General features: G+C 45.7%; 1 protein-coding gene across 1 annotated transcript in view; it reads right to left on the reverse strand.

The window, feature by feature from the left end:
- Positions 1 to 20,929, reverse strand: part of PAK7 (p21 protein (Cdc42/Rac)-activated kinase 7) — a 45,596-nt gene that overhangs the window by 4,997 nt on the left and 19,670 nt on the right. Inside the window, exons 3-6 of the mRNA XM_009886035.1 lie at positions 12,507 to 13,304; positions 6,184 to 6,675; positions 4,434 to 4,567; positions 2,248 to 2,374 (exon numbers count right to left, since the gene is read on the reverse strand). Coding sequence (XP_009884337.1) covers positions 2,248 to 2,374; positions 4,434 to 4,567; positions 6,184 to 6,675; positions 12,507 to 13,304 — 1,551 coding nt within the window. The remainder of the gene's footprint in view (positions 1 to 2,247; positions 2,375 to 4,433; positions 4,568 to 6,183; positions 6,676 to 12,506; positions 13,305 to 20,929) is intronic.

The following is a 20,929-nucleotide window of genomic DNA, read 5'->3' on the forward strand; positions in this document are numbered from 1 at the left end:
CCCTTGGTGGAGAGGAAATCAAATTATGAAGGTGAGACTATGGTTAGGGAATCAGACCAGGCCTGGGAAGCCAAGAGTTTCACCTTCTGAAGGAGAAGATCTAAGTATGGTTCCAGACTGAGCAGGCGCTCTTGGGCTCAATCCAACCCACTAAGCCTTGCTTTGGACAGGTGTGAAACGCCAATGGAGTAACCCTAAAGTTCTGCTTATGGGACCATGAGTGCACTGGTTTTTACTCAAATTATCTCAATGGGGCCACAAGGTGAGATACAAACTAGTGCCTCACTCAAGCAGAAATTAGAGTCTTATTGGCTTCCCTCCGCCTAAGCCTTTGGGTGCCCCAGGTTTTAGGGCCTCGTGTTTTACAGTTGTGTGTGCTCAGAAATGCCAAAGCACAAACCCACCTTTCTCCTTGTAAGGGAATCATAATTTCTTTGGGACCAAACACTCCTGATGTAATATTCTTTTTGCACGCAAACTTTATTTTGCTTACTAAGCAGGTCACGTGCAGCATTTTCTCTCCCTCTCGCCCCACTCGTCAACAACACAAAGAAAGACCCATCCAAGCAAACAGCAGTGTGGGACAGGTATTATCGAGCATCTTGTGAGTGCACCTATGGTAAAAGCTACTCTCACCATCAGGGAGAGTTTCAGCAGTAATGCAGAATATTTCCTATTGATATAGATTGTTGGTAGCCTTCTGTTGCGTTAAGGGGCGAAGTAGTTTTGGCAGAAAATAAACCCCCTTGCGTTCTAACACTCCTCACCGAGGTGGGAGGCTAGGGGCGGCTGGGTTTAAATTCTGAGTGATGCCCAATTCACCACTATCAGTCCAGGCACGTTAATATATAGTAAACTGTTAGAGTTGTGAATACACTAATAGTGGACTGCACCTTCAGCCCAGTTGTGCTCATGAACTAGCACGGCCACTCTGGTCGCATTCAGTGAGAAACCCAAACGACTTGCTGCCTACACAGCGCAGTTTATTGAAGCAACAGACACGCAGGTTCTTTTGGATCGCCAGTGATAGTGACTGTCTGCAAAGCACGTGCGAATACTAAAGATGTCAGTAATATAGCTTGGTTACAAATGCGCTAAGTTATAAAACCACTCTATATAGAGATTTCTAAGTTTCCCGGGGAAGCACTTGGTATAGCCAAGTAGTCGAATCTTACCCACAAGCGTCCTTACTGGGGGGAAGAGAGGCTCAGCCCACCGACTGATCCCAGAAGTCAAGGCAGCCAGTGACGAAGTCCTCCTCGACTTGTTCATGATGGCGTCTTCCCTGATACTGCCCCTTTCCTGGGCGATTTTTATACTATTTTTTAACTTCAAGGTGGAGTTTGAGTGACTCTAGTCATAAATAACTTTTATTATGATTGGCATAAAATTCTCTCACCTCTCATTTAAAAGTATAGTTTACAAAAAATTCAGGGCGCAGACTCAAGGAGGAGTGGTCGCACCTTGGAGGCGGGTAGCCTTTGGGATGGAGGTGTCTTTTGGTATTATAATGACATTATAATGAGCAAAGTTCGTACAAAGGACAGCATTTTGTCATACTCCGACAAACTGTTGGCTCAGGGTAGTAAGTATGCAGTTGATCAGTTCCATAGGACCATCTCGTTCCCATATTTGGTGTATTATCACAGGCTTTGGCCGTAGAATCTCCACCCCACTCCACTCCCCGTGTTGCTTTGCAAGCAATATTGTACAGGGAATCGCAGATGTAGCGGATTCTTCGCATACCAGCTGCAGCCGTATTCTGCCCTAGAAACCTTCTGATTTTATACCTTTCCTTAATGTGTGAACAATGCTGTATTACTGATCATTTTAGTAATTATTCTACACCTCCTAACTAGCTTGGGAAAACAGAGCAATGTATAAAAACTTGCTAACTAAAGGATAACTCAATGTAGTAAAAAGAAAATATTTTTGAGAGGCATCAGGGTAGGAGTGATGCAGCAGAAAGGAAGGTCTTCAGTCACCTAAGCATCACCCACATGGCACAGTTTCTTCTGCCACTGCCTTTTGACAGCTCCAATTTGCCCCTGGGGACTCTGCGTGCAGCGCAGATGTCAATCACTGGCCAGGCCCGTGTTCTTCTGATTCAGCTCTCTAACAAGTTATTCACAGGTTGTATCCCTTGTATCACGCGCCCGGCTTATTTTAAGTTAGTGTCACTTTGAACACGCGCAGCTATTTTCACGCCAGCCCCGAGAGCCGACAGGGGAAACGTTGGGCACTCACCCTCCCGTCGCTTGTGAGAAGGATGGAGTCGCTTTTGATGTCGCGGTGGATGACGCCTTGGTTGTGCAGGTAGGACAGGGCTCTCAGGACAGACAGACAGACGGTCGCTATCTGCTCCTCGTTCATCCTGAAACAGCGAGGCAGAAAAACGAGCTGAGTGTTAATGAAGACAGTGGGAGAGGGGAGGTGGAGCGAAGAGGCACAAGACCCCCCCTCACACCAGTATACAGACAGGCAGCAGCTCTTTTAGGCAACGGTTCTGTGGTCCTATTTCTGTCGAAAAAGGGGAGACGAGGGGTGACAACTCTGCAATGAGATCTGGATAAATCTCCCTGCGGCACTAAAAAAGCAGAGCGTACTGTGTGATGTAGCCTGTTAGAGTGAGCCTGTTTCCCTCTGGGAAATAACGGAAATGCCTTATTTACAGTAAACTCACTGCTTGCCAAGGAGGGTAAATCACTACTGGGATGGAAACAGGCATGGAATACATATAAGAAAAAACACTCTTAATTGTGCAGACAAAACACCAGGCCCTGGGTGTAGCTCTTTGAGACCATTTCCTTTGCTTTTATGCCTTCTCTAAAAAATATTCAGGGTATTGCAGTAGAAAAATAAACAGCCAGAGTCCTGATTTCTGTGCACGCGTGCAAATCCCATTCTGGAAGAAGCTGTCTGCCACAGTGCGATGGCAACGGCCAGGACGGGTGGCGTACCCTGACCCCGCTGCCCATCGCTGGATGTCCCCAGCATCTCTCCTACGTGAGCAGAAAAATACCCGTGGAGATTTCTGCTTTAGCTTTGTATGCCATTTGCAGTTTTTTAGCAAAATCTTTGAGGGAAGGTCATGCAATGTAAAAAAAACGCAGAAGATTAAGGAAACACTATTTTGAGTAAGAAAATAGATGACAGCTCTTAAGAAGTGGTATCCAGGGAACATCTGTTTGCTGTTAAACTCCTGTCAGAAATATCTAAGATGGAGCTTTAAATGTTTTGGGGAGCAGTAGTTAACAAACGACTTGCAATATTGTGATTTATTTCAGCACATCAGCTAAGGCAACACTAAAAACAAAAAAGACCTGTGTTACAACTCTGCTTCTGGTAGGATCTAAGAGTATCATTAAGCTATGAGAGAAGATAACTTTTCTAATTTACTATTCCTTGCTTTTCTTCTTGTTCACCTAGATACTCCCCCACTGGAATGGTGTGGGATTTTTTTTTTTTTGTTAATTCAAGAGGAAGAAATTAAATAAATACTTCCTCTTCCCTACCTCATTTTATCCTGCTTATCAGGATGAGTGGAGAGCAGATGTAAAGAGGGCTGTAAAATCTAATGTCTCCACTCAGAAGAGGAAAAGCAGTTCCATACACTCCAGCTTTTGTGCTGGAGAATAGCCTTGTTAAAAGGTACAGTATTAACTGAAATATGGGAACAAGCTCTACCGTAAGCACAAATATTCTGATATAAAAATACTCATCCCGTTATGTCTTTGGCTTGGTTTGCAGTTAACATTTCTGGCAGCGTGGTTACATGGGGTTTGACTACACACTCTTACAACTGACGTAGTTACGACAGCGAAACCAACAATACAGATCACCAAACCAAGGAAAAGATGATTTTTTTTTTTTTTGCCATTTGAGGAACTAATGGATAGAAGTTGTTTCACTGCTAAATTACCTCCCAAAGTGCTGGCAAACCTCCGTCTACCAGCAGCACTTTCAGAGATTTCTTTTCCCTTCTGTTTAAAAAAAAACAGTACTGACAGGAATTCATCTGCAGTGGCTTATTTATGCTGGTCTAGAGCGCACGCTACAGTATGTGTATAAGTGTGTGCATGTATATACACACACATAAGTATACATATATACACACACACATATATGTATACACATGCATAGACATAGATATTTATCTATATATTTCCCATGTATGTATATTGTATGCATGTATGTATTTTTATGTTTGTCTGTATGTATGTTGTATGTAAATACAAATATATAGCAATAAATACACATGTGTAAAAATACATATATAGAGCCAGGAGGTACCCAGCTCCCCTCAGCAGGAGGTGGGGTCTGGGGAGCTCGGGCCGGAGGCATCCGCGATGGAAAGCCGCGGCATCTCCCTCCTGCCTGGCTCCCGCTGTGGGATTTACACTGCTGGTCCCGGCGCAGCACGCCCAACCCACCTCGTGTGAGTCACTATATCTGTCAAAGCGCCGCCCTCCAGAAACTCCATCACAACCCACAGCTCATCGCCAACAAGGTAACTGTTGTACATGTCAACCACGTTTTCATGATGGTAATCTCTCATGATTACAACCTGTGAGGATGAAAAAGACGATATGTGAATTGCTACAAGCATAATCTGACACTTGTTTTGACCTTCTTTTTCACTGTACTTTTCTCTTTGTGCTTAGTAAAGGTTCTGCTATGAATCACATCCTCCCTAATCCTTATGCCAACTCATAAACAAAATCAATATATTTACATAAAAATAACAGTCATCATAAATGCATTAGGAAAAAGGAAGAACCTTTAGTTCCTAAATTATAAGTGGTAGATAATTGGGTTTTTTCCAGACTGCAGGAACAGGACTGTTTATTTCATTGCTTTTTTATTGCCAGTTGTTTTCAGTACAACAGAGATTTTTTTTTTTTTTTTGACCTGATCAATCGCTCAACCAATCAAAGTCTTCTTCATCATGCACCAAACGGTACTTTGCAAAGAATTTTAACAGAATGCTGGTAATATAGGGGATATTCATAAGATGTCTCGATGCCCACATCTAAAAGGGACTGTGCAGAATTGGGGCCACAGTGACAGCAGCCCAGCCAACGTGGTGCCCATGACCACACGGTACTGAGGGATGTCAGACAGGCGACCAGGAGCCAAAACAACAGCCAGGGAAAGCTTCATTATAGACGGAGGGATTTCAGCACTGCTGAAAGGAAATTTTCAGATGACACGAGTGACTGGAGCATGTCAGGGAAGCAGCTTGATCCTGCACAGCATGTAGGACCTGCTTCAAGATGTTACCATTCAAGAGATGCTCCGTTAGAGCTACCACAACGCAATTCAGTGCAGTCTTCCAGCCGAGGCAGAACAAAGCCAAAATACACAGTCACGGACTGTGCAAAAGAGAACTGTGTGACGTTTGTTAAAAACTATTATTTTAATTTAAAACTCTTCAGTTTTTAAAGGTTTTAAAGAAACCGATCTGTTATGTGCTGAGGGAAGATCCTCTTATAGTTAAAATACAGGGAACAAAAGACAGAAGCAAATGGTTTGTGCTAACTGTTGGCTTCCCTGGGGGCCTGCAGTGGTTTTGGCATTGACCAGTGTTAAGAACCAATGTTCCTAAATTTAAAATAATGTACGTGGGGAAAACAATCTTCCAGAAGCACTTGTGGGCTCTGAACTGGCTGCAACCATTCAGGAAAGGAGATGTGGGAATTAACACACGTGGTTCCATGAAAAAAGGGCTGTCAGCTCTTTGGTAGGTTACCATCAAGAAAGCAAAGGGACTTAGGAGAGGAAGGAGGGAGGAAACGAGAATCACATCTATGCCAGAATACGGTGCGCATGCTTTTTTGGATAGTCAGGCTAGTTTGGATCCTCCATCTTGGAAGAATAGCAAACGGTCAGAAAAAGACAGCCAGGCTATGCCTGTGCACCTGATACGCTGCATGGAGCAGCCCACGGCTTTCTAAGCTGTTTACTCTGACTTCCCACCGTATTATAGGTTTAAAGCCAGGAGGAGATGCAGCTAATCTGAAACTGGTCTGGTTATACAGCACTTAAACAGCACAGATCCACATGGGAGTCACCACCTCTTTTAAAAAGATATTAATTTGGCTCTTGTGGTTGTCATTTGGCCCACGTCTCCCATTGAACCTGCCACCTACAAATCCCGTCACACCATCCAAAACAACATACCTCATTAAAGAGCAGCTCCCTTCTCTGCTGTTTCCTGAGGTCCATCTTCTTCACGGCAACTTGCTTTCCCGTGTGCTTCTCGGTGGCGATGCAGACAATCCCCGTGGAGCCCTCCCCGATCTTGATGAAGTTGTCCAAGTATTCCCGGGGGTCGCCGGGGCTGACCACAAGCTGCAGGGCAGCTCTGAACTGTTCGTGGGACACCCTGGAGGGCTGCTGGTCTGAGGAGGATCCCCAGCTGGGTGGAGGATAAGCACTTGACGTGATACTTGGGGAGCTGGGGTAGGAGGCGGTGGAAATATAGGGAGAGCTGGGCTGGAGAGACGGCTGGTGATAGTGGGACGCTTTGTGGTAGACCAGAGGGTACTGGTAGCTGCTGCTTGAATAGCTGACTTTGCTCTGACTTTGAGGTAGCTTTACGGGGCCCCTGGGGTAGGTGTCCGATCCAGAGAGCGGTGGGCTAACGACCAGCTGTGCTCGATCATAATCCACCTGCAACGCAAAAGGAGATGAGAGAACGCGGGTAAACAGACAGCTTTCTTGCTGTCCATCCACTCAGTTCGGTTTTGGCATTCCTCAGAGGTCCTCAGCAGGCGCTGGCACTACGTGCTCCCGCATGTACCCGTTCTTCTCAACGTGACACTGCTGCCCTGTACCCAAAAAGAGATTTTTAGATCATTGAGCTGCTGCGCTCTCATCAGCACTAAAATGAGGCCAGGGAAGACCAGGAGCTCTCTTGTGCATCTCAGGTCCGTTTTTCTGTCCAGGTACTTGTTTATAGATACAATAATCTTTGTTTAATGAAAAGCGTATGCTTCAAAATGTGTATTTGCTCTGTATCTGCAGTGCCCTGCAGGCTCTCTGGGCCATTTCCCCCAACCTTTCGTCCTTTTCACAACCAGAAGCCCTTTGGCAAATTCTAATTTGTGCCTTTCCTTTCACATACCAGTTCCCGGGGTTTGGCTCTCAGCCGAGTCTTTTCTTATGCTTTTCTCCAGCAGTTCAGGGATGACCCAGCCTCCTCTTGCAGAGGCGGTGGTACCCTGAAATCCCCGTCACCTCCTGTCTTGCCCTGCTACGGGCTGCTGTTTGAGTGACTGCATATAGCAGTATGACAAGAAGCCTAACTCAATTTACCATTTCTTAAATCATTTTCAAGAGTGACACGCTACTTAACTGCAGTGTCACGAAACCACTAATTTTCATCTGAAATCAAGAGACAATTGCAGAGGAAATTATCCCAATGGGAGGCCCTGTTCATTTGCAGGTTCCTTTCTTTCTTTTTATTTTCCAAGCTTTTCTAAGCCTCTTACACTGAAAGCAAACAAGTACTTCACATTTGCACATACAATAGCTTGCTTCTATCCAAACTGGAAAAAAAAAAAAAAAAAAGGATGTAAGACAAATAACCCCACCCAAAACAAAACCAAATGTTTTTCTCCCAGAAAATAGTATCTCCACGTTTATGATACAACATATGTGACTCCTGCCAATGTGTGGAGCATCTCAGGGCAGGGGGGTGGTTTGACACAGGCTCATGATGTAGCACAATTACAAATAATTATGGCAATGAATTCATTTAATCAATCAATTTCAGTGGCAGTGCACAGGGGTGGACAGAGCAGCAAACTCTACACAGCTCACGGTTGCTACTATTACCGTTGGCTGCTGGCCAGGAGTCCCTGATCCATGTTAGTTAAATGCACATTAATCTGAATTTGGCAGTGTAATCAAGGACCCAACTGAACTGTGAAATTGAATTCTGCGGTGGAACATCATCTGACCATTTTATGCTAAGACTGCAAAAAAAAAAAAAAAAAGAAGAAAAAAAAATCTGCCGCAGCATCAATTTATCACTGTAGGCTGCTGCACAGCGAGGAGGAGTTTCTAGCTGGAGTTGCCTCGGTGCGGGGAGAAAAGCCTCCCAGTGCAGTATTATATCAGCGCTTTCCCACCTCATGCGTGAGCCAGGCGTGCCCGTCTTTTCATGTCACGTGAGGTTTAGCGGGGAAGAGGGAACGCCGCTCCAGAGGGGCTGCGCAGAAATTCCCCTCGGAAACGTGAAGCTGGAGTCTGCTGCCGTCCGAGACTCACACGCTGACAGCTACCAGCCATATGGAGCGTCCAGCGAGCGCGTAACAGTGTTGTACGGCCGCTTCCAAGAATGCTGGTTTTGTATAAGCAAAACATCCACATGATTACCGACATCACTTCACGTACTCCATCAGGCAGGGGCAGCCATAAAATAGAAGGGGGTCGGAGACACCATGATTTTTGTGAAGGGTATTACATCTGCCAAACTAATTAATATGGAAAAGTGCTCAGATGGTTTGGCGGAGGGAGGGGAACTCAATCTAGCCCTGTCCTATATATCTGTGTACATAGGGACACATAAATTATTGCTTTGGCTGTAAATACATCATTTTCTTTTAACTATTGAAATGGGGAAAAGCCTTGTCTAGAAATTCAAGCTGGATAAATCCACACTAATCAATTATTTGAGGCTTCACCCACGCCTGATATTTCTGAGCACATCCTAAGCTTAACACATTGACGAAAGTAAATTCCGCAGTGAAATTTTAAAATGAAAATTCAGGGGTTCAGTATGCTTACTAAGAATTTTTGAAAGCTTTTTGAGGTTAACATTGCAGTAAAATGTAAACCCATTCCCTGCCTGAATCCCATGAAATCCTACAAAAAAACCCAGGAGCTAAAAGGAGTAAATCAGCTGAACCTCTTCTGTGAGGCTGTGTCCTGACGCAGTGCTTCACATCACGGCAAAATCGAACACAATTTATTCCACTAATAATTCTATTTCTGCTACCGAATGCAATTACCTACTGAAAGGAAATGCTTTAAAGACTACAAAGGAAAAAAAGAAACCAGCCCTACTCTCATTCGGGATTGGGTCAAAGGAGCAGCCGAAGCTCTGACACGCCATCCATCACGGCGCCGGGGTGCAAAGCGATACCCCGTGGCTGGCGGCTGGGTCGCTCCACCGGCTCGCAGCATTACCCGCACGCGGCCACGTCGGCAGTCAGGTCTTTTCGTTGTTAAAAGGCGGCTCTAACGCCGTGTTTAAACTCATTTCAGTTTCCGCTCTGGTGACCGCCATGCCCGTTCTGTACCGCTATGCGGAGGAAAGACCTGCTGGTTTGTAAGGGGCAGGCACCTTCCCTGCGAGGCAGGCAGCGTGGGCAAGCCGCTCCATCCCAGCCAGGGTCCCCTCCTGCTCTGCAGTGGGACTGCGGCAGAGATGGCAGCCGCAGCCCGGCAGCCGCAGCCATACCCTTCTAGGGGACAGGCAAGCCCCTGGCGAGACGGGCTCACCTTTCAGTAAACGTAAACCGGATTTCGGTTGGATTAGCTTTCAGTTTGCCAAAGCAAAAGGTGTGGAAGGGATGCTCTGTAAATCACACGGAGATTGCAAGGGGAAAGGTTACTCTCTGGTGCTTTGCCGGTGGAAATCTCCGAGAGACTCCGTGTTGCAATGGCAGGCAGCATCTGTGGAAAGGCAGGTGAATGAGAAAACGGAAAAACGGAGAGGGTTTCTGATTGCAAAGGCTTGGCTCTGCCTTCACCAGGCTGGAAACATCCTCCTGGCACGGAGTGCCTGCAAAATGCACAGCAGGCAAATGGTGACGCTGAGCAGCGGCCGGGTTAGAGAGAGACCTCTGCTATGTTACAGCAGTACCAGGGAGGGAAGGGGCGAGCAGCAACGATCCATTGGGAGAGGGACAGGAGAGGGTCAGGGAGAGCTGCTACCAAAAAATGACAGGGAAAGGAGCTTTGAAACAATAGGATCTGGTGCAAAAAGTTAAGAGGGCCACCTCCGATGAAGAGGAGGGTAAAAGGAAAACATGCACTACAGACTGTCCAAAAATAGGAGAAAACCTTTGTGTAATAAGCAGACCTGGCGGGATGGCTTTGATACCATGTGATGATATTGATCAAAGTGGGATGTAATCTCTCTGCTGTGGGGGTAACAGCACACACGGCAACCCCATGCAAGTGTTACGCGAGCTATTCTGCAGGAATAGGAGAGCAGGTGAGCAACACGGGGCTGGATCAGAGGGAGAACCAAATCTGAGCCACTGGGTCCCTACGCTTCCACAGTCCCACTGCGCAGCGGTGGCCAAGCAGAAGTCTTCTAATGAAACACCACTGAAATCACTGATGAAGAAACAGGGCATAAATTTGATTTATCTGACATCTATCACCTGCAAATAATGCTGAAGCAAGCCTGCCCTTCACATATACAAGCCAAAATGAACAGCTTTGTTAAATGCATTTTGAAGCCATATATTTGTGCCTGCAGACTTTTTCACTGCTTACTTTTTCCCCCTTTTAATTATATGTTAAAGCCAACCTCATTTATAAAATATCTGATTCGAGACCTGATTCTCATTTAGTAAACCCTGAACCATTATCTTGAACCATTATCTTCCTAACGCCTCCTTGAAAAGAAGACTCTCCAGCAATCGTCCAAGACAAGAAACTGCTATTCACTTCCGGGAGCTGTGGATGGGTTTGGGAATTGGAACTGCTGCATTCAACAGTGAATCATCAAGTTTCAATACACCATGGCTGTAGGAGTGTTTTCGATGCTCTGAGGAGAGGAACAGCTCACCATGAATCTTGCACAGAGGCATCTTTTTTCTTTTTTTTTTTTTTAATAAAAGTTGTTACTGCATTTTAATGGGGTATTTTTCAAAGTGTCTGGAGTGCTTTGAGTCCTATAAAATATACCTCTGTCTTCTGCCCTACTGAATGCTGTAAAACTGGCAGGAGCAGGCGGAAGAGAGTCTATGAATTACTGGAGTTGTCCTCCTTTCTAAACTCTAACAAAATGACTGCTTTCAATGAAGGAAATGGCAGATAGCCCATCCCAGGCTTTCCTCACAACTTCCAGAATCCATATTCTGGCGCACAGTTAACTACCCACACGCATCCCTCCCATCACACCCCCAGCTCAGGAAAGGCAGGCAAACTTTTCTACTTCCCCCCACCCCCCCCGGCCAATTTATCCTCAAACCCCAAAGCCCAGCTCTGTGCTTTAATGCAATGTGGAATAAAACCACATCACTCTCCCTTTACCACGGGGTACTAGTTACATACAACTCTGCAGCCCAGGATCAGCAAAGCAGCCAAAACACAAGCAAGCAAGATATAGGCATGCCTCTGGCATAGGGCTATCGTGGATGTGCAGAGACCTGGGACGACTTCTGGATCTGCAGCTGGACAGGACCATGTTCTCAGTGCACAGAGCCAGTAAGAAAATGCACCATTCAGATCCTCGTTAAACAGCAGAGTAGATCTCACCACCTGACAAGCTACCTACCTCAGCACATTTGGTAAGTCACGGCAACCCAAGGCTGTTTCAGCCCTGGAAAAATGAGCTATCATTTCAGCGCCCGTTGCTAGGGGAACTCGGTAACGTTCAATGCAATCTACGCCAAAGGAAAAAACCTCTCTTGCAGAATATTAGATGTTTAAGCAGGTCGTCATCGCAGCTATGACCAGACATGTAAGAAAAGTGTTATTCTCTTAACTGAACAAATAGTTACAGCAAACTACTGCAAGGAGGGTAGGACAGCTTGTACAGGTAATATTCCTCATATGACTTAGAAAAGGCAGTGCAGGCTACAAACTTGTGCAGAGGAGCTGCTTTAGATACCACAGTTGAAATGCTTTTTTGCACCTTAACCCTTTTTTTTAAGTACATCTGAAATGCCTTGAGTGAGATAACTGGCTTTGATTTTATTTCACTACTTAAAAACAAAGTGGAGAGGGGTAACCTACTACTCTCATTAGTGGCAAAGGGTTAATAAACTCTGTAATATAAATATGGCATAAATACAATATACACACTAAAACACAGAGGTTTCACCCTTGCACAGTAACAATTCAAATATGAAAGTATCTAATATCCAAACCTGACCAACTTCTCACCTCCTGCTGAGATCTGCACAGGCGTATGAACTCCTAATGCTACAAAAACTGCCAGAGAACTTGGGGTTATTGGGAATCCCAAGTAAAACCCCTGGAAGCTGGGCATCTCTAAACCTGCCTTTTAATAAGTATCTTAAACCCACTGGTCCCTGACACCCACTTTCAGATACCCAAGTAAAGCGGGTAGGTTTTCACACCCACTGAGCGGCAGCCACGCAGCTCCTGGGGATGTTACCGGCCACGTTCAGCATCGCCTGCCCAAGCATGGCTGCTTGCCCTTAACTTTTTGCACCCGTTTAATTTTTTGCACTCCTTACGAAAAGGTGCAGATCCCTGCCCTGGCAACACTGTCACCAGGGATGTCACATTACCTTGGGGATGCCTGCCGCGGTTTCGGACAAGCGGGGGTAGGTGTAGGAGCTGTAGGAGTGTCCTTGCTGGTGTGCTTTAAAAGCGCTTGCTCCATAGGGCATGGCTGGCTCCTGCAGACCAGAGCCTGACCTGGACCTCTGCCTCATTGCTGGCTGAGGGCTTGCCGGGTCCACGTAGGACGACTTTGGCCTCTTGTCATAGTCATCCTTGCCCAGGCCATGTCCCCAGTCGCTGTCGCTGTAGTCCAGTCTCTCCTTGGGGCACTCGCTCTGCACTGACGCTCGGGATGGGGTGTAAGGAAAGGGATCTCTATAGTCCAGGGAGGATCCGCTGGGGATCCGCTGATATTCCAGTTTTAGGCCGCCGTATTCCAGTGGTCTGGGCTTTGCCTCCAGGTGTGCATGGTAATCTGGGAGGAACCTGGAGAGGTCCGACTGCAGGGGCGTCACTTCCGAATAATAGATGTCCCGGGATGTCACTTTCATCATGTGTCCGTTCTGCTTGGCGGCATAGCTCCCTTTGTAATACCTGTCTAACTCTTCCCCGTAAAGAGTCTTATCTCGATATTTTTCCACGACATAGTCTGTTGTAGTGTCTGACTCACTGGAGTACTGGGAATAGGTGATATAACCGTTTTCCTCCTGGTGCCTCGGCACATGGTTTGCGTTTCCTTGGTGGTGGGTGGGAGGACTTTCCTTCCGCAGGGAATTGGATCGTGTCACCGAGATATTGTCGAACTCTTCCAGTAGGCCGTTGATTGAAGTATCCTTTCGAGGCTTATTTCCTCTAACAATAGTCTGCAAATAAAAAATTGCTTTGATTAAATACTATTTTTTGTTTAATTTCTGACCAAGATAACCACCAAAAAGTCTATGATTCACCAAGAAATACCCATAGCGATGTGTTATGTTCTTCGGTCACATACCTCAGAATAACCCATTGCTAGAAAAAAAAGATCTCAATAATTACTTACAATAGGACATGCAGAAATGAATAAACAAAGAGGGGTTATTCGGTATACATCATAAACTGAGATTTGGAATGCACCCCCAGGACACTCTTCAATAAAACCCCAGTTTAAGAGGTGGGTGTTCAGCAGCCAGAAGCAGAGACTTAAAACCACTACTTTTCTATTTGTTATTATTCAGTTGTCTACATCGAGCCATACTGGTGGGCTGAATCTGATTTACAGGGTATGGATAAGCTAAATGAAAATCATTCAGTGGTCACTTCCACATGTTATTTTAACAAACTGTTGGAATGCAAAGTAGCATCTAGTTTACTAGGCACTGGGGTTCACAAAACGGTACGTTCCTGGGTAGCAGAATTACCACTGGGGATTGCCTCTTAGTTAACTTAGCACAAGAGACACTTGGGGAAGAGGGAAAAATAATACTTAACTACATCTCCTTCTTACAATACACAGCATCCAGCAAACCACTGTGCACAACCATGGCTTTGGGACGTCCACATCACAGATGCCATGTGGCGGCAGCGGTGGTGGCCCTATTTGTGACTTAATACTGCAAAGTCCCCCCAGCCCTGGATAATGAGTGTGTAGGGGCACCGCAGACACGAACATGCTCCCATAGACTGCCCACAACCCCCCACCCATCCCTACTCATTTCTGTCCAGAACACTGGTGCTCCTGGTAAGATGGGAGGTGAGCAGTGCTTGGTTACAACTCTCCTTCAAGAAAGATTGACGATTTTCAGCTAGTACCATCTGAAGACTGTAACACGTGGTTGCATCCATTTTTCAGCAGTTGACTCCCATTGAACACCACGTCACGTTTATACACACCGCGCAAGAATAAGATTAAGGACCAGGGCCATAGGTCAGCGCAGCTCTACTGAAAACACATTTGCTTTGCTGATTTGCTTCAGCTAAATATCTATGGCTGCATCTTATTTAACTCGCCAAGTTTTCAGAGTCACTGTGGTCACCCCAAGGAGATGTCCCTCTGTGAGCTGCAGCCTGTCTGCGTTGCATGCCGATTGTGGCCTATTGGACACCAACAGTGGCATACTGGTTGCCAACTGTGGCATACTGGACACCAACCATGGCATATCGGATGCTGACCGTGGCATCCAGCCTGGCCAATGGCCCATCATTCATGCAACGCCGACAGAGGAGGCTCCACTCCAGGCACGGTGAGGCTGCTCAATGCCTGCTCGAAAGCACGCAGGGGTCAAACTTTGTCAAAATATACACTTCGTCACTAATAAAATCACTTTTTCACAAAATTCACAGCCATGTACTTCTCTGTTATTCAGCAAAAGGCACCTGAGTAAAGCTGGGCTACGAGCAAAGCAGTCCTGACCTCACACTGATCCCTGCACTGATTTATGTCTGTAATTACTTGCCTAGTTTGCTGTTTTGAAGCTAGCGATACCGAAACAATAGGACAGCAAAAATAAGGGACAGCAAATAGATCACTCCTTTTGCCTCCAAAGCCATTCAGCAAGACGGGAGGAATTGGTTTCGTTCAGCTACAGCCTCTTTGGCAGGATGACTGCGTGATCATTCATATTTAATTATCACATAATAAACCAGCAACATTCGACAATGAAATGCTTATAATTGAAAACAAGATGGAAATACCCAACTGCCACCACCCTGCTTCCCCTGTGCAAACGCATGCCAGGGAGTAAAATGCCAATTTAATACTCTCGGCGGGACCGGCCTTCACAAAGGAGAGGTTTCCCGCAGCAACCTGCGTTGTGCCTGCACAAAAAGATCTCGGAGCCAGAGGGAGCCCCTTGGAGCAGAGTCGCCTCTTCAGTTATAGGAAAGAGGAGTTCTCCCTCTGTTCCTCCAAGCAGATGCTCTCTGGAAGCGGGATTTTATCATACAGACGCCCATGGGATTTGGGGGGTGGAAGAAGCACATGCAGGTATCTAAGCCCACGTCAGAAGGAAGGTTTAGAAGGACGCAGTTAAGGGTTTATGTGTTAGTGAATTCATCGATGACAAAACCCTGCAGTTTAGGGATTTTCTGCAAGCAGGTGCATGATTGGAAGCCACCTTTTCGATTATGAGGATTTAAAAAAAGTACTAATAGCAAGATGGTCTTGTAGGAAACTCTGGTTTTCCAAAAAAAAAGCACTTGCCACTAAAGTCCGATGCAGCAGTGTTGGTTAGCTCTGGGACTTCAGTGCCGTCTCATCCCGATGGATGAAGTGAAGGGGATTAAGATCTAAAAACCTTTTGTTTTCTCCCAGCACTTTGAGGATGGCCACTGGCAGACACTGACTTGCAAGGGTGAAGGCTGCAATTTCAATTTGCTCCAGTCTCCTCTCTACGAGTCAATTAAAAGGGCCAGCACAAAGGGAAGATAAAACTTACCTATCCCAGAGGCACATTTTCTACAGAATAGTCAGTGCGTTATTACTATTAATATTATTAACAATTAAGTATTATCATCATTTATTATTAACAACAAAACCAACAGTATTTCCAGTTGCTTTGGTTCATTTTTAAATTCATCACTTCCCTTATGTGAAAGGACATACATTTCAGTGAGATGCCCCTCTGGCTACATCAGCCTATATTAGGTTGATTTTTTTCCAAGGAAACATCCAGCGTTACTCCTATCAAAAGAACAGCAGCTTCCATAGAGCGGATAATTTAGGAAGCGTTTTACCGAGACCCTCTGAAATACAGTACATTATCGAGTATTTTGCTATTTGAATAGAACTTAAGATGTTTATACACAAATCTGAAATACAGCAGATGCCTCCCTGGTGGGCAGAGTCAATCCAGCACAATCTACTAGGCTTAAAAACCGAATTAAAATCCCAAAGCAGGTATTATTTTATAAGAGTAATAAGAGTAATTACTCTGTAAGGATGCCCACAGAGCACCAAAAAATAAAAAATAAAATCAAAGATGACGTTTATAAAGAACGAAACATATGTTGGGCCACGTTAAACCTGTCCTGAAGTCACTTACTACAGAGAAGGTGTGTGCTGGGGGCTCGGCAGCGCCTGCAGGTTCCCTGTGAAAGAAGACGGAGATTGAGAACTGCCATAAGCAAATTCCCAAAGCCAAAAGCCTAACGTGTCCAATGTTCAAAGGTCTGACTTCAGTGGAAATTGCCGACATGGGAGTCTCGGTTTGGGAATGTGAACTCTGGTTACCGCAGCGCCAGGCTGTGCGCTGCATCGGCGAGCAGAGGGAAAACCTCCTGGGAAAAACAAAAAACTTGAAAGTAAATGTAACAGAAAAAGGCTACAGCCACAGTGATATAAACACAGTTATCCTGGTAATAAATTTCACAGGAACTAGACTGGTTTTTGCAATTTTAAAGGCTTTATAAACTGAAAAAAAGAAATCGCGTTTCTTCATAAAGAGGGAATTCCATTTTTCCTTGTCTGAATTCATATAGAAATTTTCTTAGAATTTTTTTAACTCCTCACTGGTCTGCAAATTTTTAAACTTAAATAATCTTTGAAGTTGCTGCAGGTAAAGTAAATAGTTAAAAGCACAGCATTATCCATGAAGACTGATGGGCTAAGATTTATGAAGCCTTTGTTTCTATTGAGATCATGTAATGAAAACCTGTACAACACCCCAGCACGCATGAAAAATAGAGATCGAGCCCCACCGCAGGTGCAGCTTTCACTGGGTTCACCACAGAAAGATGGGATTTGCCATAGTCGATACCCCATGTTTATTAAAGGACGTTTTTCAGCGCATTGTGCAATTTAGGAGGGATCAATGTTACAAGGGATGAAGGAGTGCTGGTGAATTTTACGCTGCCGTTACCATCATACATTAAAATCAATGGGGCGCAATCTCTGTGAATTAAAGCGCGGTACTCTGAAGCTGTAGCTCTCATTTCACTTCCATTGCTCCCTGGACAGGTTTGGCGTTTGCTCTGGAGCCCGGTGACAGTAGACATCCTTCATGGCGTTTCTGTAGTGGTCTGTCCTCTGGTGATAAGCTATAATGGATCTGTCTGTAAGAAATGCTGTCTTGCCTTGTTTCCAAGAGGAGATGAAAAACAGCTTCTGCGCTCAAATACTGTATTAACCTTGACAATAATGAAGTGGGTAATTAACTGTTTTGCCCTAATACGACCTTGCATTTATTGTCTTTAAAACTACTATACTTTACACACTCGTCAAGAATATATCATCTTTTGTCCTCCCAGAGCTGTTCTCAGAAGTCGATAAGGATTTAAAATGTTTGTGATGTGCAGAGTTAAAAAAAAAAAGATCTTTTAAGGAAATGTCGCCTGTATAAACAGCCCATCTAAAATCTGGTTTTGCTTCTAGCTAGCTTATCCCCTCATTTGCATTGTACATAAACTAAAAAGCACAGCCTACGCCTATCCGAAAATCAATTTTTTCTTACGAAAAGGTGCATAATGCACAACTGGTCAAAGTAATCTAAGTCCAAGTGATGGATGTGTCGGTAATCTATCTTCTCGTCTTGCAAGAATTCAAAGTATTTGAAGCTCTGTTCATGACACCACATTTTACTCCTCAACGTAAGCACATGTGAACAGCACTACCTTGGGGAGAAAAACTGATCCTTGTCATCAAGTCAGAAGGAAAACCGCGGCTTTCTCTGCAAGTAAGAGCTTTATAGTTGCAGTCAAGGGTGTAAAAGGTATCAGGGTTCTGCATTTGATTCTCACCAGCAGAAGAGGCTGTGAGATCTCAGACCAAGCAGAGTCCTTAGAGGAGCTCAAAATAGCTGGAGACCCTCAAAACTCTTGGAGACGGCCGCAAGCATGCAGCAAAAATCTGCTTTTTCCAGCAGCCCAGGGCCAACATGAAGCAGACTCCTTTCCCTTGCTTGTGAGGCTAAATTTTAAGTCTGAGCTGCTATCTTGAAGGCTGACACAAGGACCAGGCTCCAAGGGGAAGATGGGAGATGAGAGACAAAGACCTGCCCACGGTCTCCAATGGCTGACTTTACACAGATAGGTAAATATGCTGCCAGGGAGAAAAAGCAATGGCAGCTGAAAGCCCAACGACTGGGGAGCTCAGCTGGGATGCAGCACAACTATTTTCAAGTAAGCTCACTGTTTCACTTACCGATTTTCTCCACTGAATATTCAGTTGAGGACGAGTTCTAATCTCTAAGTTGCCTTTCCAAATGACAGTGTCGGAGCCATCCTTGTGATCCCACTACACTCCAGTGAATGCTTAATTACACCTGCATGGGGAAGCCTCATGAGAAAGAACTGAAAAACATTTTTGCACCTCCGTCCTCTCTTTCCCCCACCTGATGATGGCATCATGGCAGTTTTGTGCTTCCCATACTCATGGCGGAAGTGCCAAACCAATGCTGTATTGCCACCTGCCGGAGACGAGCTTGTGCGTCAGCCTTGGACATTAAAGACTGTTTAAAAGAAAGTGCATGAGTCCTGTCTATTTGTTGGTTTGGAGACAGAATTAAGGACAGACCCTGTGCTGAAGTCACATCTCTCTCCTTTGCGTTTCCTCCCACCTAATGCAGGTGCAAGTGTCTTGCGGAACTCATTCGTACATCACACTTCCCAAAAGTCCCAGGGTTAGGAAGTTGGTCACTTGTCCCCTTGGTCTTGGCATGGTGGCCTTAGCATTGGGTGACCTCTCCATGCAGCCGGCAGACCTGCTCCTCACTGGTGGCCATCCCAGAGCCCTCTCCCTTTGGGTGCCACCCACTCCCACCACCGGTGCAGAGTCCTCTTCGCAACCATGTCTATGCTACATCTGTACGGTTGTTAACATGAGGGAAGTAACTGGATTCATTTGCTGCTTTGAACTCAGACCTGGGTGGCACCAAAACCCGCCTTCTGGCTGCAGGGCCGCCCAACTTCATCCTGAGTCAGAACTAGAGATGCTACGAATTGTGTGAGTGACGAACAAGAGCCGCTTCTGGGCAGCCGCCTCCTGACCTTGGCAGGCAATGAGCAGCTACAGCCAGCCAGACGGACGGGGCAGCACCAGCGATCTGCACCAACCAACTTCTCCCTGGTAATACAAAACATTAAACTAAGTGGGAAGCTTAGGGCGCTTGTGCGTTACAGTATTTCCCTGGAAACAAGCCTTTTGCCACAGAAACTCATCACATACGTTGCGAGAAATGGTGCCTGATGGGAAAAGATGTCGTTTATCACTCTGCACCCTCCAGTAGTGTCCTACAGGATCTGCTCCAGTTTTGATCTACAGCCTGTCTACAAAATGGCTATTGCTCAGAGTTAGTCGCAGGGAATACACAACAGACAGGAAAGTATGTCAGAACATTTCCTCCTGAAGCCTGTAATTTCGAGCTTGGTTTACACCGGGAAGCCTCAGAGTTTATATAATTTCTGTTATTAATTCCTCCCCAATGCTATATATTCTCATTCTCCCCATAAAAATAATTAAAAAAAATATTAATTGTTCCTGGTATCCCACAGAACCTTCCCCCAGGAAGTTCTGCAAATTCCACCAGCATTGGATGCCCGGGCTGGGCGAGGAGGAGCGGGTCTGTGCTCCCTGGATCATACATGCACTTGATACCAGAGTCACCAGGCAAAAACAGGAGCATGACGCCATGTTACCCGCCCTTCACCATGCAGTGCCCACGCACGTGAGCCGTAACCTTGTCATGAATTTCTCTAATCCCGCTCTAAAGACCCAGAAATTCCTGTTTGGGACGGCTCTCAGACAGGACCTTTGCCTTGCACAGGATAAATTAAATATAAATTAAAACCCCCAAAGGAAAACTCAGCCAAGTCCACCTCCGTGGTTTTGCCAGCTGGGAGGGCAGATGCCCCCAAACATGAGGCCGGGGGTACTGCCAGATGTGCCATGTCTGGGATGTGCTCATTACCAGAGCTGACTCAGCATCACTGGATATGAAAAAGCAGGTTTTGCTCTGTCCACCCACTATCATTTGACATGTTATTCACCTTCCAACAAATGCTAATAGCAGCAGAGCATACGATTTCTTTTTTGTGTTATGACAGAAGAGGCAATTGATACCCGTATCAACACCTCACTGCAGGTAACACCACGCTTTTCAAGGGGAGAAGGCCACTGTGGGTAACATCGGTTCAGAAATACCTCCCTCAGAGGGGCTGATTTACCTGTTCTGTGTGAAATCCTCCTCACCATTCTAGTTTCCTTCATATTAGACTAGAGATGCTGAGCTTGGGGGAGGATAATGCTGAGCTCTTTGACGGCTGTGTTGCTCCAGGACTGCGCCCTTGTCTCTCTACTAAATTCAACGGATTAAAAAAATAAACCATTCTCACAATCTTTCCTTTGGAGGAGGGACGGGTCCCAGAGACTCTTTTCCGTGCATCCACTTGTACAACAGTATCTCCCGCTGACAAAACACCGCGGCTGCTCCGGGCTGAGCTCCACAGCGTCTTTTGGTGGGCTCATCCATGGGGGCTGGACTGAAAAGGTCAGATGAGCCGTCACCATCGGGTTCCG

The sequence above is a fragment of the Charadrius vociferus genome, unplaced genomic scaffold (assembly GCF_000708025.1).
Source record: "Charadrius vociferus isolate BGI_N301 unplaced genomic scaffold, ASM70802v2 scaffold455, whole genome shotgun sequence".
Lineage (NCBI taxonomy): Eukaryota > Metazoa > Chordata > Aves > Charadriiformes > Charadriidae > Charadrius > Charadrius vociferus.